The following is a 17051-nucleotide window of genomic DNA, read 5'->3' on the forward strand; positions in this document are numbered from 1 at the left end:
TGCTTTGGACCATGTTCTGCTGGTAAACCCTGGGTTTTGGCATTTATGTGGATATTAATTTGATGTTTACCACCTACCTAAACATCATTGCAGACCAGGTGCACCCCTTCATGGCAACAGTATTCTCCAATTGGAAGTACAGGCTAATTTTCCCTGCTACACTTCACAAATGGTTTGAGGAACACAAGAAGAGCTTAAGGTGTTGTCCTGGCCTCCCAGTTCCCTAGATCTGTGTGATTTTATTAAACCAACAAGTCCACTCTGCAACTTAAAAGGAGTTGGAAGATCTGCTCCTAACGTCCTGGTCCCACATACCACAGGACACCTTCACAGAGTCCATGCCTCAGTGGGTCGGCACACAGAGGAGTAAACAGAATATTAGGTGAGTACTCATAATGATTTGGCTCACAAGTTAGTGTATGTCCCCCATAGACTGGAGTCTTGTCCTACAGTCATGGCTGAAATTATCAGCACCCCTGGAATTTTACCAGAAAATGCACCATTTCTTCCAGAAAATTGTTGCAATTACAAATGTTTTTGTATATACGTTTATTTCCTTTATGTGCATTGGAACAACAGAAAAAAAGCCAAATCTGACATCATGTCACACAAAACTCAAAAACCGGGCTGGACAAAATTATTGGCACCCTCTACTTAATATTTGGTTGCACGCCCTTTGGAGGAAAAAAACAAATCAAGCGCTTGAAAATTATTGGCACCCTTTCAAAATTGTGGGTAAATCGTTTTATTTCAAGCATATGATGCTCGTTTGAACTCGCCTGTGGCAAGAAACAGGTGCTGGAAATATAGCAATCACACCTGAAGCCAGTTAAAATGGAGAAACATTGACTCAACCTTTCTGTTATGTGTCTGAGTGTGCCACACTAAGCATGGAGAACAGAAAGAAGGGCAGAGAATTGTCCGAGGACTTGAGAACAAAAATTGTGGAAAAATATCAACAATCTCAAGGCTACAAGTCCATCTCCAGAGATCTTCATGTTCCTTTGTCCACTGTGCGCAACATAATCAAGAAGTTCACAACACATGGCACTGTAGCTAATCTCCCTGGACGTGGATGGAAGAGAAAAATTGATAAAAGACTGCAACGAAGGATAGTCCGAATGGTGGATAAATAACCCCAATCAACTTCAAAACATAGTCAAGCTGTTCTGCAGACTCAGGGTGCAACAGTGTCCACTCGAACTATCCGTCGACATCTGAACGAAATGAAACGCTATGGCAGGAGAGCCAGGAGGCCCCACTGCTGACACAGAAACATAAAAAAGCCAAACTGGAGTTTGCCAAAATCTACTTGAGGAAGCCAAAATCCTTCTGGGCGAACGTCTTGTGGACAGATGAGACCAAGGTAGAGCTTTTTGGTAAAGCTCATCATTCTACTGTTTACAGAAAACTGAATGAGGCCTACGAAGAAAAGAACACAGTACTTACAGTCAAACATGGTGGAGGTTCTAAGATGTTTTGGGGATGTTTTGCTGCCTCTGGCACTGGATGCCTTGACTGTGTGCAAGGCATCATGAAATCTGAAGACTACCAAAAGATATTGGGGCGCAATGTAGGGCCCAGTGTCAGAAAGCTGGGTCTGCGTCAGAGGTCATGGGTGTTCCAGCAGGACAATGACCCCAAACATACCTCTAAAAGCACCCAGAAATGGTTGAAGACAAAGCGCTGGAGAGTTTTGAAGTGGCCAGCAATGAGTCCGGATCTAAATCTGACTGAACACTTATGGAGAGATCTCAAAATTGCTGTTGGGAGAAGGCGCCCTTCAAATCTGAGAGACCTTGTCAGCAGTTTGCAAAAGAAGAGTGGTCGGAAATTCGAGTCGAGAGGTGTAACAAGCTTGTTGATGGTTATAGGAAGCGCTTGATTTCAGTTATTTTTTTCCAAAGGGCATGCAATCAAATATTAAGTAGAGGGTGCCAATAATTTTGTCCAGCCCGGTTTTTGAGTTTTGTGTGACATGATGTCAGATTTGGCTTTTTTTCTGTTTTTTTGTGTTGTTCCAATGCACATAAAGGAAATAAACGTGTATACCAAAACTTTTGTAATTGCAACAATTTTCTGGGAGAAATGGTGCATTTTCAAGCAAAATTCCAGGGGTGCCGATAATTTCAGCCATGACTGTATCTTTCTCCCTCAGTTTTGCTGGAGCATAAGGCAGAAACCAACTCATGGGAGATGCATCTTTGTAGCATATGTCACGTATACATCAGATTCTCAATTTGCTTGCTCCAAAAAAACGACCAAGGGAGCCGGGGCCTATCCCTATAGTTCTGGGTGCAAGGCAGGAACTAACCCGAGATGGGATGCCAGTTCATTAGAGTCATGGGGGTGCTTTAGCTTACCCCAGCAATGATGGGGTACAAGCCAGGTGCCAACCTTGAACAGAACTGGAAACTTCACACTGATGGAACTGGGATTTGTACCCGGGAGCTGTAAGTCCGCATCCCACCCACTTCACTACCACAACCATTTATAGATTGACGCAGCCCATAGACTAAAGCCCACCCCACGTGCTCAGTTTAGGATAGCCGCCCTGACATATCCCATATTTACAGTAAGGTGGTGCCATGTTTTCGTCAGTACAGTAAGTGTTTACCTTCATGAATAGCAGCGAGCATGACGGAGGAGGAGGAGGAACTCCCTTCTAAATACACAGAACCATCGGTGGAAACTTTCATTTGGCTCTGGGAAAGCAGCAGCTACAATGGACACTGCCTCTCCGCCTGCTCAAAAGTAAGTGCATGGCACGCGATGGAGTGCCTGCGGGCACAAAGGGTTAACAGGCTCCAGGAAATGAACGTTTCAGGTTTTGTAAGCGTTTGCATTTATGCCTAATAGGTTTGATGATGCTAAATTGACTGTGTGTGTGTGCGCACTCACCCTTGAATGGACTGGTGTCCTCTTCAGGGAGTATTCCCACCTTGTGTCCTATGCTTGTTGGATGGGCTCCAGCTTCCCCACGACCACAACGGGTCTAGAAAATGGATGAAGTTTTGTTTGTAGTTTTGTATCTACAGGTTAAAGCTGAAATGTTTTATCTGTTGTTGGCATCACAGAATAAGCGTTCCACACCCGGTGGGTGTCTATCTGGAGTTCACATGTTCTCCTCCTGTGGGGAATTTCCACAACTCAGAAGTGGACTAACATGGGCAACAACTTCCTGAAATCTGTTTAATCCTGATCAAGGGTACCAGAGCCTTGCCTGGCAACACTGGGCACAAGGCAGGAACCAAAGCAAGAAAAGTGTCCAATCAGATAGTGGAATATTAGGTGATTTATCTGGACTTTCAGAAGGCATTTGATAAGGGGCCACATGAGACGGTGGGCATCCAACTGGAAGAAGTAGAATTTCAGGGTGGTATTTGTAGATGGAGGCAGATTTGGCTCAGACACAGGAGGCAGAGGGTGATGGTGCGAGAGACCTTATCAGAATTGGCTGAAGTTAAGAGTGGTGTCCCACAAGGGGTAGTGCTAGAATCGGTGTCATTTTTAATATATATGTATAAATGATTTGGATAGGAATGTAAGTAACAAGCTGGTTAAATTTGCAGATGATACCAAGCTAGGTGGTCTGGCAGATAATCTGATATCCATTGAATCATCACAGAGAAACTTGGACAGCATACAGGCTTGGGCATTTTTATGGCAGATGAAGTTTAATGTCCGTAAATGTAAAGGATTACATGTAGGAAGTAAATCCATTTAGAAGTCGTTCATCTCCTCGGATGCTTGTAGACTGGTCTCTAAGAGCAGTCGCGCCGACTCCGGAATTGAAACGATATTTACTTTTTATGTCTCTCTTATATGTAAGAATGATAAAGTCACGTTTGAAGTCTCAATTAGACTGTCCAAAAATAGACTATTAGAAAGCGGCATAGCCGTAAAGTATTGTTCTGCCAATGGAGAGCGCCTCTCTCACACCTGTTCAAGCTCAAACATATTGAGAGGTCGTTTCATCTCCGTGATATCCCTCAACCCCACACAAATACGTTTAACCTGTGAGTTGGGGTGGTAATTTTTGAGGAAAGGTCTTAAGATTTGCCAGCAAGACCTTCTCAATGATCTCCAAGTGCAGACCCGAATACTCCTAGCAACTGCTGTGGAGGGTTAGGGTTAGGGGTAGGGTAGGGGAAGGGATATGGCCATAAAGGCAACACTAGTCTGATCAATTTTAATTGTGAATTATCAATGCCCAACCATGAAACCCATACTCCTATAAAAAATCATAAACTTATCACTTACTATGTGTATAATAAATAAATACTTTCAATATATTTAAAATTGGCTTTAAAATGTATCCTCACAGTTGGCGCAGTGGTAGTGCTGCTGCTTTGCAGTAAGGAGATTGTGGGTTTGCTTCCCGGGTCCTCCCTGGGTGGAGAGTGCTTTGAGTAGTGAGAAAAGCGCCACATAAATGTAAAGAAGTATTAAAAACTGCTTAAAAATAGATTTGCTGTGCAAGGGTTCAAACAGACTGCCCCCTACTGGCTCATCTCAGTATTGCAGCTAAAAAAAACTTAATTTATATATTCAAAAATAATATATTTACTTAAAACATTATTCTAGGAATTACTAGGGTTATGAATATTTTTTTAAATTAGGGATTATAAAAAGGTGAAATTAAAAAATGAATAATAGTGTTAACATCAAGGCCTTGCAACAAAATTATTAACCTTAGGGCTCATATTTACTAATTTTAAGTTACGTGTTTATGTTGGGGTAAGACATAATAACATGAGTTGAGGGCGGCATGGTGGCGCAGTGGGTAGCGCTGCTGCCTCGCAGTAAGGAGACCTGAGGTTCGCTTCCCGGGTCCTCCCAGCATGGAGTTTGTGTGTTCTCTCCGTGTCTGAGTGGGTTTCCTCCCACAGTCCAAAGACGTGCAGGTCAGGTGCATTGGCAATCCTAAATTGTCCCTAGTGTGTGTGTGTGTGTGTGTGTGTGCCCTGTGGTGGGCTGACACCCTGCCCGGGATTTGTTCCTGTGTTGCTGGGATTGGCTCCAGCAGACCCCCATGACCCTGTGTTAGGATATAGCGGGTTGGAGAATGGGTGGATGGATGGAGTATGAGTTGAACAGTTTCTGCCACCATGCTTTAAATAAAACATTAGCCGACTGAGATGTTAAACATAAGTCATTGTCCCACCCTCTCCAAAACACCCACTGGACAAGACAAGGGATCAGGAAGAGGTTCCACAGTCCAATTAAAGGAATTTATTTGCTCTGAGCGTTCATAATTTAAAATGGGTGGAATTTGTGTGACTCTAGATCCTGGAAAAGCTTTTGCCATGGCATTTAATACATTTCCCATATGCCGATATGGGTGAGTTGAATTAAGGAGATCCCCAAGTCCTGCATATATTAGGGTTAGTGCAAAAATGCCGTGGAGGGCCGGGTTCAAAGGGTTAAGCTTTGTAATGCACTGGTGAGGCCTCATCTGGAGTACCGTGTGCAGTTTGGATCTCCATATCACAAATAAAGACATAGCAGCACTAAAGAAAGTCCAGAGAAGAGCAGCTAAGCCAATACTGGGACTAAGAAGTATGAAGAGAGATTTGAAGGAGTTAGACCTTTGCAGTTTAAGCAAATGGAGATTAAGAGGGGACATGATTGACGTTTTTTTAAATTATGAAAGGAACTGGTGTAGCGGATTGCGGGTGCTACTCTTAGCCAGTGTTCCCCAAACTTTTTTTTTTCTGTGGTGGCCCACTTTTTGTAGCCAAAAGGCACACCACTGTTCTACTAAACACATTATATCTCATACATGTGTTCAGCTGTCTGAAGTGGTGAGACTACCAGAAAAAAACAGTAAAAAAGCAGCTCTGAGATCAGCGTTCGCACATAGCGCACTTAGGGGGCATCTCACAGCTTCGTCCTACTGCCTGAGAGGTAACTCGTAAGTCCCACTTATCCACCAGTCCCGTGAGACTCGCTGGCGAGCAGCCGCCCAGGGCAGATGGACTCTAGCAGCCTGCAGAAGCATCCAAAGCGTTCCAACTGCGGTGTCTGTAACATTTATGTCTGCTTCTCCAGGTTGTCCTGTCGTCCTCAGACAAGTCTCCACCACCTGTGGAGCTTGTCTTTCTCACGTTCAGACCCAGGTGTGCTACACTATTATTTTCACGACACACTTCGGTACCTCTCATGGCGCACTACTGAAAAAAACGCAGCTTTAAACCAAGAACATGGCGGCACAGCTGGAAACAGAACGGTAAATTTTGCCCAGAATTTAGAAGGTTTTTCTTCTACAAATCACACAAAGGACCACAGACACATTGAATAAGAAAGCCAAGTAGTGTGGTAGACAGTAGGACTTTATGGGACCTTCAAAACTCAGCTGGATGTTATTTTGGAGAAATTAGATGGAAAGGATTGGCAAACTTTAATGGGGTGAATGTCCTGCCCTGGTCAAAATTATTCTACTATTCATTTCTGCATGGGGTGCCAGTCCATTAAAGTTCAGGCGTCATTGCATTACTTTTATGTTCCATTTGCAAATATCCAATGTATCGTTCACTTGTGTTAGATGAGCCGTATCCATCAGTGATGATGTTGATCCATCTTCAAATCAAATCATATCATTTCAAATTTTAATGACACCTACACAGTGCATAGTGTACTGAAATACTTGATACAGAAGTTCAAGAAAAGCAAAAATGTTATCAAAAAAAATCCACCACTCCCCCACCAGACAGGCATAAGAGCGTCTGACTTGGAAAAATAAGAAAGCGCAGAGTCATGGTCGTTATGCCGTCCAGGCGGGAGGCTTCAGAGGATGACTGGAAGACAAGGACGTAGTCAAAAAAAACTACATAGTGAGGGTCCAAATCAGGAGAACAACAACCAGTAAGAGTCGTACAGAGTTTAAAAACCAGAGAAACAAAATCGAGAAAAAGAAATCCGTGGAGAAGCAAATCCTCTGATTGACAGGTCACAACCTCTAAGGACACGCCCACTCCTGGACAGCCTTAACAACGAGAATCAACTGTATTGTCGTCAAAGTCCATCCATCCATCCAACCTGCTCTATCCTAACTACAGGGTCACGGGGGTCTGCTGGAGCCAATCCCAGCCAACACAGGGCGCAAGGCAGGGAACAAACCCCGGGCAGGGTGCCAGCCCACCACAGGGCGCGCGCACACACACACACACACACACACCAAGCACACGCTAGGGACAATTTAATATCGACAATGCACTTAACCTGCATGTGTTTGGACTGTGGGAGGAAACCCACACAGACACGGTGAGAACATGCAAACTCCACGCAGGGAGGACCTGGGAAGCAAACCCAGGTCTCTTAACTGCGAGGCAGCAGCACTACCCACTGCGCCACCGTGCCACCCTGCCGTCAAAGTGACAATCAAAATTAAAACTATATTTCAAAAATAAATTAGCCTTCTGGAATACCCCTAAGGGTCCAGATAGCTCATTAATTGCTCTGCAGCAGATGAGTGTCCTGAGCAAACAGCAGCGTTCCCTATTGTGGACGTCCCGTTCCAATTATCGAGTCATTTTCTGTTTAGGGTCACAGTGAGGTTATGCTTACCATTATTATGTAATTCATATTTTACAAGGACATATTTTACATTCCTCACCAAATCCACGTGATAACTTCACTAAAGCCGGCCATATGCCATGACGCTTATTACACAGCAGCACATCTGGTGTGTTTGCTTATATTATTTGTGTTTACACTTGGGTGCCATAACTGGTGTCGTGTGTGTGCCATCTGATTTGTGAAAAGGCGACGTGAAGAACTCAAATACACGTTTAATATTTGCATCACTTGATCTACTTGGCGATGTAGCCTCCTTTGTGTTATGTTTAACCCAAGAAAAGGAGCCAAAAACGTTTTACGCAGAAACGCGCAAATCCCAAAATGTCAACATAAATACCGTATGTTGAGTGTCCACTGCTGCACTGTGGCAGATTTAGTACACATCCTTCGTGTGACATGTCTTGAAACGATCACCAACCAGGGGTGACAGGTCCTTAAAAAAACGATAGAATGTTCCTGTGAGAGCGGCACGGTGGCGCAGTGGGTACCGGTGGTTCCTGTGCCCAGTGTTTAGCTCCAGCAGACCCCCGTGACCCTGTGTTCGGATTCAGCGGGTTGGAAAATGGATGGATGGATGTTCCTGTGAAAATGGCCTGTTCTTATCAAGATGTTTGTGTGAAAAATGGCGCATTCTTGTCAAAATTGTTCTAATATTCTACACAAAGACATAATATTGGAAGATGAACAACACAGCATTGTCAGGCAATGTGCGAGAACTACATGATTAGTCAGTTTATGTTACAGATAGTTGGATCAAAATGGTCTGTTCTCGTCAAAACACTTGCGCAAAATGGCCCGTTATTGTCAAAATTCTTCTAACATGTCAGAATGTTTTCGTCAAAATGGCTTGTTTTCATCGAAAATGTTTGCGTCAAAATGGCTTGTTCTTGTCAAGACATTCATATCAAAAATGACCTGTTCTTGTCAAAATTGGTGTTGGACGATGGACAACAGAGCAATGTGAGTTTAGAAGAATATGCAGAACAGGAGGCAATGGATGAGAACTGCGTGATTACTCCGTTTACATTACATAAAGTTGGAACAAAATGGCCTGTTCTTGTCAAAATATTTCTAATATGTCAGAATGTTCTCGTCAAAATGGTGCATTCTTGTCAAAATTGTTCTAATATTCTACACAAAGACGTAATATTGGAAGACTGACACAGTTTAGAACAGGGGTCTCCAACCTTTTTTTTTTTTTTTTTTACCTGAGAGCTCCTTTTACAAAATGAAAATGGCCGAGAGCTCCTCCTGTTTTCTAACGTTTATTCTCATCGCTTATTTCAACCCAAACTAACTGCATAAGCTTGTTTTGCCTGAACATTTACAAAATGTTGGTGTCCACAACTCACATTTAACATTAAAACATCAGAAAAAAATATTGAGTTCACCTGCAAGTGCATTTTGTATGTCGGTATGCATTTTTTAGGGTATCTCACACTATTGAATTAAAACATGAATGCTGTCGAAACAAAACAATGCAATTCCAAATCCACAGATATGACTTATTCCTTTGTCATTTTGTCACAGGTCCAGTTGCATGTGTGATGTGTTTTTTAGTCGGATGACTGGCACTGAGGTGTCTGTGAACCACGAGGTCCGTACAGGAAAGAGACTCCACCAGACAGTTTCATCCCAAGAACTCAACGCACTCAATCAGTCCATCAAGTGCTCCTTGTAGAACTGTTTGTACTTATAAGTACAATCACCTCACTGTAAACTTGCGATTCAGTTATAATATTGCACAACTTGAGCCACTTTATAAAGCGTTTATTTACATATGATGATGATATCATTTTTAAGATGAAATGCAGCAAAATATGTTTATTATACAGATAAAACTTTAACTACACGGTGTCGCAGTGCTTAGTGAGGAGCTGGAGCTTCGTTCACGGATTGTTCCTGCCACGCGCTGTATTCTTGCTGTGGCTGGTGCGACACTGGAAGGATAGATGGATAGAATAATTAAACACCCATCCATCCATCCATTTTCCAACCCGCTGAATCCAAACACAGGGTCACGGGGGGTCTGCTGGAGCCAATCCCAGCCAACACAGGGCACAAGGCAGGAACCAATCCCTGGCAGGGTGCCAACCCACCGCAGGACGCACACACAAACACAACCACACTCCAAGCACACACTAGGGCCAATTTAGAATCGCTAATCCACCTAACCTACATGTCTTTGGACTGTGGGAGGAAACCCACGCAGACACGGGGAGAGCATGCAAACTCCACGCAGGGAGGACCCGGGAAGCGAACCCAGGTATAATTAAACATTATAAAGATATTTCAACGTTCCTTAAAAGTTTAGAAGAATTGGCATTCTAAGCTTACAGATTGCTTAACGTCTATTACAGAGCTGATTTTGTGGTGATTGGGTATTTGGAGAAAGAAAAGGAAGGACAGGAATTGGGGGTTAGTACATTTGAAAGAGACAGTACTTCTGTAATAAAGTATTTCATTGAAGGTCACGCATGGCACAGCAAGCATATTGCGCAAGACATGAACAATCACTGCGCCACCGTGTTCCCATGTTTAATAACATGCTTTAACTCCTATCATCATGAAAATTATTTCCCATATACATCTCAGTATTTTAATTATTCAGAGAGCTGTAATATCACGAATGTGAAAGCCCGGAAGCACGTAGTGATTCACACACATAGGGCACATAGGAGAACACATACAATACAATGAATTTAACGTGCTACTTTAGTTACAATGGGATTTGAGAAACTAGTAAATTAAACGATTTGAAGATGAAGTTTATGATGTTCTACTTTAATGACAAAATAAACTACGAGATTAAAGTTGACATTTCGTGCATTTTTCCCCACTGTGTGCCTATTTTTTTTCTCTGTACCCTAGTAATCTTTCATATGACACTCAGACGGTGGGCTACGACTCACCTTTTCACGGCGACTTTGATATCTGACAACTTCTTTTTGATTTCGGGCACTGTGCAACTTTGTGAACTTAAGCTTTTGAGTTTCTCCGACACTATGTCACTCGATCAACTTCCTTTTGTAGTTTATACCACTGTTTAAACCAACAAATAGTACGTTTTTCTTTTGCCTCCACTTAGTATTCACTGAAATTCTTCTATTTTCCCTCGTACTTTTGCCATTGTCTTTTCACAGAAGGCTGAGCTTAAGGGCTATTTATATTGATTTGCATATTCAAAGACGCGTAATTCTGGGAGGAGTTGAGGCGGGACAGCAAGCGCGTGCGTTAATTTTCATGCTGACTGGGATTTATGTAGCAGAAGAACGTGGAAGTTGGCGTACGCACAGATTTATGCATCTGGATTTTTTTGTGCGTAAGCACATTTCCGCTTTTGTGCTTACGTCATGTTATAGTGCGAATTCTACACACGCCGTTATGCATGAGGTCCCCAGAGTCATTTAAATGTTAGTCTGTCAGTCTCACAGAGGTATGGAGACCCAAACAAAGCAGACATTTTCAGAGATGCTTGCTGAAGATTGTTTTGGTCATCTGGCTCTACTAAGCTCCAGAAATGCTGTTGAGACTTTAACTGCACATTATTTCACCTTTACATCAGTTGTGGTTGGCCTTCTCTCTGTGATGGGGAGCAGATCGTTCCATAGTTTCAGCCTGGTGGGTATCACAGTTCCTCAGCAGGGTCTTGAGGTGGTTCTGGTGTGGCCTTTTCTGTTCCTCCGATCTGTAAACACTAACGGGACACTTGGGTTGTTGTGGTCATCATGTTAGGTTATTGTGAGAGGGATGTCTGACTCTTAAGCTTCCAATTTTTTAAAATACAATATTATATTCAAATCAGATTTAGGCTACAGTTTCAAACATTTGTACGTTCAGATTTACTTTATTTTTTTCTCTCTTTTTTTCTTTTAAGAAAAGGAATGTTTTCTGGGATGAAGATAAAGAAGAAGAAAAAACCAGATAAAGGACTGGTCATTGCAAATAAAACTGCTCTCGGTAAGGCCTACAAAACAAACACGGATCTGTGAAGTTTGGGGAGCCTTTATTATTTGTTAAACTTTAACTTTGTTTAAACTGTCACTGTGAGAGGCGTTTATTTTATCATGTTACACTGGATACACGCTATCAGACGGTGCTTAACGTAGAAGTGCGTCCCACCATATGTCAACACTAAAGCCACAAGGAGGGCACTAAAAATGTGAAGTCGCTCAGTTGCTCCGCGTTCTTCTTCAAGCAGTGGGTCGAGATGTCTGAGTAACTGCTTATCATTTTGTGGTGTGACTGACGAGTGATTCACATGAAACAAGGTGCAAGGCGATACATGCGGTGGACTCACACCCCTTCACTCTCTGCACACTTTATTGTGTTTATAGATTTCATTTGAAATGGGAATGTTTGCTGTTTTTGCCCATCAATCTGCTCTCAATAACCCATCATAACAAAGTGTAGACCTGTTTTCAAAAAGGTTTATAAATTTATTAATAATCAAAAACTGAAATCTCTTTTTCATTGAAATACTCAGACCCTTTGCTGTGGCCCTCCAAATTGTGCTCAGGCGGTCCTGTTTGTTTTAATTCTCCCTGAGATGTTTCTAGAACTTAACTGGAGTCCATCGTGGCAAACTGAATTGATTGGACATCGTTTAGAAAGGTCTCTCGATGTGTGTGTAGGTGGTCCCACGATTCACTCTGCATGTCAAGACAAAATGGCAAGCCATGAAGTCCAAAGAACTCTCTGTAGACCACCACAATCAAACTGTGGTGAGGCACAGATGAGGGCAAAGCGATTAATCCGTCTGTAAAGCTTTGAGTGTTTCCAGGAGCTCGGTGGCCTCAAGAATTGTGAGATGGAAGAAGTTTGGAACCACCAAGACTCTTCCTAGAGTTGACTGTTAGGCTGACCTGATTAACTGGGCAAGAAGGGCCTTGGTTGGTCAGGGAGGTGACCAAGAACCCAATAACCACTCTGACAGGGCTTTGGAAGTCCTCCGCTGAGATGGGAGAACCTGTTGGAAGGATGAGCATCTCAGCAAAGCTTTTCATCAATAAGATGTTTATGATGGAGTGGCAAGACAAAAACCGCTCTTGAGTAAAAGACGCACAACAGTTTGATGGACCCTGAGAGAGTGAGGTCTGATGAGACAAAAAAAATTAACTCTTTGGGTAGAACTCCAAGCACTGTGTCAGGAGAAGACCAGGCACTGCTCATCACCTGCCTAATACAATCCTGTATGGTGAAGCATGGAGGTGGCAGCATCATGCCATTGTGGTGCGGGGACAGGTAGACTGGTTAGCGTTGAGGAAAGGATGAATGCAGTCAAATACAGATGCGTCCTTGACGAAAATCCACTCCAGAGTGCACACCACCTCAGACTGGCATGTTGCTCCATGACAAAGACCTGAAACATACAGTCAAAGCAACACCACAGTGACTTCAGGACGAGTCTGTGAGTAGCCCAGACAAAGCCCATAGAGCATGTGTGGAGAGACCTGGAGAAGGCAGTTCAGACGCTACCAATCAAATCTAATGGAGTTTGAGAGGACCTGCCGGGAACAATGGGATAAACTTCCCAAATCCATGTGTGGAAAGCTTGTGGGGACTTACCAAGAAGACTCAAAGCTGGAATTGCTGCTAAAGGAGCTTCCACAAAGTACTGGATGGAGGGTATGAATACATCTATGAAGGAGAGATTAGCTCAATGGTGTCTGGATGGCACTGTATAGAAGATGGTGAATAATTTACTAAGCAATTGCCACCGAGTACCTACAACACGGAAGTACTTGAAGAAAAAGATTGTGCAAAATGAAGGTGGGGAAAAAATAGAAGCGCATATTAAAATAAAATCAATGTGTCATTAATACTGTACACTATACAAGAACTGTACTCCATAGTGCAGATGTGACATATTTTGTCACTGTTAAATTTCCTGCCCACACTCAGTTCTCATTCACACCAAGGGACTTCATCTCAGTTGTGAAGTGACTTAGTCCTTCTAAAGCTTTCGGCCATCCCTGAAGAGAATTCTGAGGTTGGAAATTTGAAAATGTTTATCTTTCTGTGTACACTGTTAATGGAAATCCAGCAGGCGTCCACATCCTCGATTTTCTTTGTCAACATCTCATGTCATTTTTCTTAACCACTTTTCCTGGTGAGGGTCCAGGTGGTAGCAGGTCAGATGTTCCCAAGCCAGCCAAGATATAAAATCCCTCCAGCGTGTCCTGGTCCTGCCACAGAGTCTCCCAACAAGTGACATGTGCTCAGAGCAAGTGTAGTGTTTAGGGATAGGAGGTTTACGACATACCAAACCTCCTCGACTGGTTCCTTGACATCCGGAGGAGCAGTGGCTACACTCTGAGGTTCTCCCGAATTACGAAACTTCTCACTCTATCATGGAGTGTCAGGCCAGCCACCTTGTAAAGAAACCTCATTTTTGCTGGTTGTATTTGTGATCTCATTCCTTCAGGTATTACTCACAGCTCATGAAACATAGGTGAGAACATCGATGTAGATCGACCGGTTAAACCGAGAGTCTTGCCCTTAGACTCGACTCCCTCTTCATCACAATGGACCAGTACAACATCTGAAGAACAGCCTCTGCCGACCCAATCCACTTTATCGATCTCGTGTTCCCTTCATTCATCTCTCATGAAGAAGATCTTGAGATTGTTGAACTCCTCCACTAAGGGCATTTGTTCTCCGCTCACCTGGAGAGAGCAATCCACTCTTTTCCAAGAGAGACCCTGGACCTCCGACTTGGAGACTTGTCCACATTATTTTTTTTTTTTCTTCAAATATTTGACGTTTGTGAGAATAGAGAGTGGGCAACAATTAAAAAGAATCCAGTGTGTCATAACGATAAGAATAAAATTTGAATACAGTGAAGTTTCCATTACTGTTTTTTTTCTGTCAAATAGATGGGTCTGAACAAGAGCCACCACAAACAGTTCCAGTTGTTGCTGAAGTTTCTGAAGTTGAAGATGTAAATATGGAGGGGCCTTCCAGCAGTTTGTCCAGGAGACCCACCTTGAGGAAAAGGTAATGCCTACTAAGCTGCATATGGTGTGTTTGGTGAGGGTGAAGGGAGATGTGTTGAGGTCAGGAATGGTCGAAACCTTACCGTCCTCAGTCTGGATGTTCTTCAGGTGTGTAGTGTGACATGTATCATGTCAGAAGATTATTGCGAACAAACTGTCCAGGAGGAGGAAAGGAAGCCAAAAGACGTGGTCAAAATGCATTGCAGGACTCAATTTCAGTCGATGGTTTAGTTGACGGTGCTTAACATGGAAGCAAATTACTGGTGGGATTCTAATTATGGCGATACAGTGACATTCGGTCAAATACTGTCTTGGGGCGGGGGGGGGGTCCTGTTATAATTGTGGGCATTTGTTATTGTTTTTTGATTTGCATCATTTCGACATCATTTTGGGAAGTTGACAACCGCTATGTTGTGCATGGGCGTCTAAGCAACTGTCCTACGAGATTGTGTGTCTACACTTCAGAGGTCAAACGTAGAAAGTTCTTCTCAGTTCTCCTGTTTGTTATCCATTTTGTGGATAAACTACAAAGAATTCACAAGAGTCTTTTGTTATTTTGTTTCTATGTTGTTTCCGACCCCTTTTTCAGATTCTTAGAGTTCAATTCTTGATTAGGATGAAGGTTTGGTTTTCATCTTTGGGTATCTCCCGGCGTTTCTCTTCTGGTCACCTCCATGATTATTTCTCTGATTAAACTTTAACAAGTCCCCCATGAAGATTCATGAAGAGACACTGATGCTCAGAAAAGGAGCCGTTACGGTGAAACGTACGGCCTTGTGTCTCAGTCAGATTATACAATGGCAGTAGAGCGGGAAGCGGTGTGTCAGTTGTGAAAATCAAAGCCCGCTTATACCTGACACTTCTGCATCACAGAAAGGATTCACTAGGATGCTTGTGACATCAATTTTGTCATCCGTCCTGGTACGTTGACCCTCATATCAGTGACTGCGTACCTCCAGGATTTTGTAACCATGTGGCCCCATGCGCATTAATTGCACATGGGTTAGATGAGAAACGGTGCGCTTATTGAAGGAACAGATTTGTGAAATGTCTCCATTGTCACTTTCACAATCCAACCTTAAAAACTCATAGCAACAGCCAAATGTCCATGGGTTAAAGATTAGAAATTGGCCAGACCCGGGGCAACGATGAAAGTTTCTGCAGGCAGAAATTAAAACCTCTGCGAGATCGATATGTAAAAACAAATAAAAATCATAGAGGGGAAAAGCCAGGGGGAATTCTGCAAGCACAAAGTGGCAGGCAGTGCAGCACACCAAACGCTTGAACTGGTTTGTGAAGTCGCCATGGGCAATTTAAGCAATTGATCGACATTGTTCCTCTATGGCAGTAGGTGGTGATTCTCCAACCCAGCCGCCCAGTTAATGATGGTCGGCGATGATATTCCAAGAGTGAAAACCTAACTGGGGCTCTCAAAGACACCAAAAGAGTTTAATTAACAGGCCAGGGTATGCATTCCCTCTGCCCAACCACATCTGAATCTGCCTGCTCCCAAGTAGAAACGGGCCTTAACGAAGGTCTATACAGTGGAACCTCGGGTCACAACCGTAATTCGTTCCAAAATTCTGGTCTCAACCTGGCTTGGTCGTGACCCGAAGTAATTTCCCCCATAGGATTGTATGTAAATACAATTAATCTGTTCCGGACCGTAGGAGCTGTATGTAAATATATATACGCTCGCTCGCTGCACAGGGAGAGACTGAACACGTGCGGAAATCATTGGCGCGTACAAAACCGGAAGGGAAACTGGCTTGTTCGTCACCTGAGTGTGTGGTTGTGAACAGATGCAAAAGTTTGACGAACTTTTTGGTTGTAACCCGACTTGTATGTGGTTCGAGACGTTCGTGACCTGAGGTTCCACTGTATGTTGAAATTGGAAGAGGTCTCGGTGTCGTGATCTGGGCTGAATTTTTGGGTCTTATAGCCCTTTCCTATAGTGGAAGCCATTTTGAGTACCATTGTACATGTTTCTAGAGGTGTGGTCTCCATTGTCATGACCTCAAGTTCATCAGCAGATGGGATAAAAGGTCGGCGATAGTACTGAGCTTTATCCAATCTGAAGATAAATCTTTCAAAACCTTAATCGTACGCTCTTTGTGATTTGATTTTTCGCGTCTTCTTGCCTAAATTTTGACTGATTTTTGCCACTCATCTGGTTTTCGGTTGCTTTGTTTTATTTTTATTTTTTTTTGTTTTGCCTTTTTGCGCACGTCTCCCCTTTAAACTCAAAACCTGCAGTTCTTTTTCCTGCCAAGTCAGGACACCCAGTGAGTGCTGGCACACTTCAAGCACTGGTTTGAGGAAACACTTGAGCCAGAGGAGGGTTAATGAAGAGCTCTTGTACAGTAGGTGTGAAAGTCCAAGTCTTAAACCGAAAATGATCCAAGGGGCTTTCTGCACAGAAGGTGAAGAGCTGTGAATATTTCTGGACTCCACTGTATCTATTGTATACTA

The 17051-nt window shown here is 43.1% G+C and overlaps 1 protein-coding gene across 3 annotated transcripts in view; it reads left to right on the forward strand.

Moving 5' to 3' along the window:
• The first annotated feature begins 2713 nt into the window (after positions 1-2713).
• The window catches only part of fer1l6 (fer-1 like family member 6), a 124253-nt gene continuing 109915 nt past the window's right edge, over positions 2714-17051 (forward strand). For all 3 annotated transcript variants that reach the window (XM_051935967.1, XM_051935968.1, XM_028817740.2), the window contains exons 1-3: positions 2714-2754; positions 11459-11541; positions 14460-14580. In XM_051935967.1, coding sequence (XP_051791927.1) covers positions 2726-2754; positions 11459-11541; positions 14460-14580 — 233 coding nt within the window. In that variant the 5' untranslated portion in view covers positions 2714-2725. The remainder of the gene's footprint in view (positions 2755-11458; positions 11542-14459; positions 14581-17051) is intronic.

This window comes from Erpetoichthys calabaricus, chromosome 13 (genome assembly GCF_900747795.2).
Source record: "Erpetoichthys calabaricus chromosome 13, fErpCal1.3, whole genome shotgun sequence".
Taxonomy (NCBI): Eukaryota; Metazoa; Chordata; class Cladistia; order Polypteriformes; family Polypteridae; genus Erpetoichthys; species Erpetoichthys calabaricus.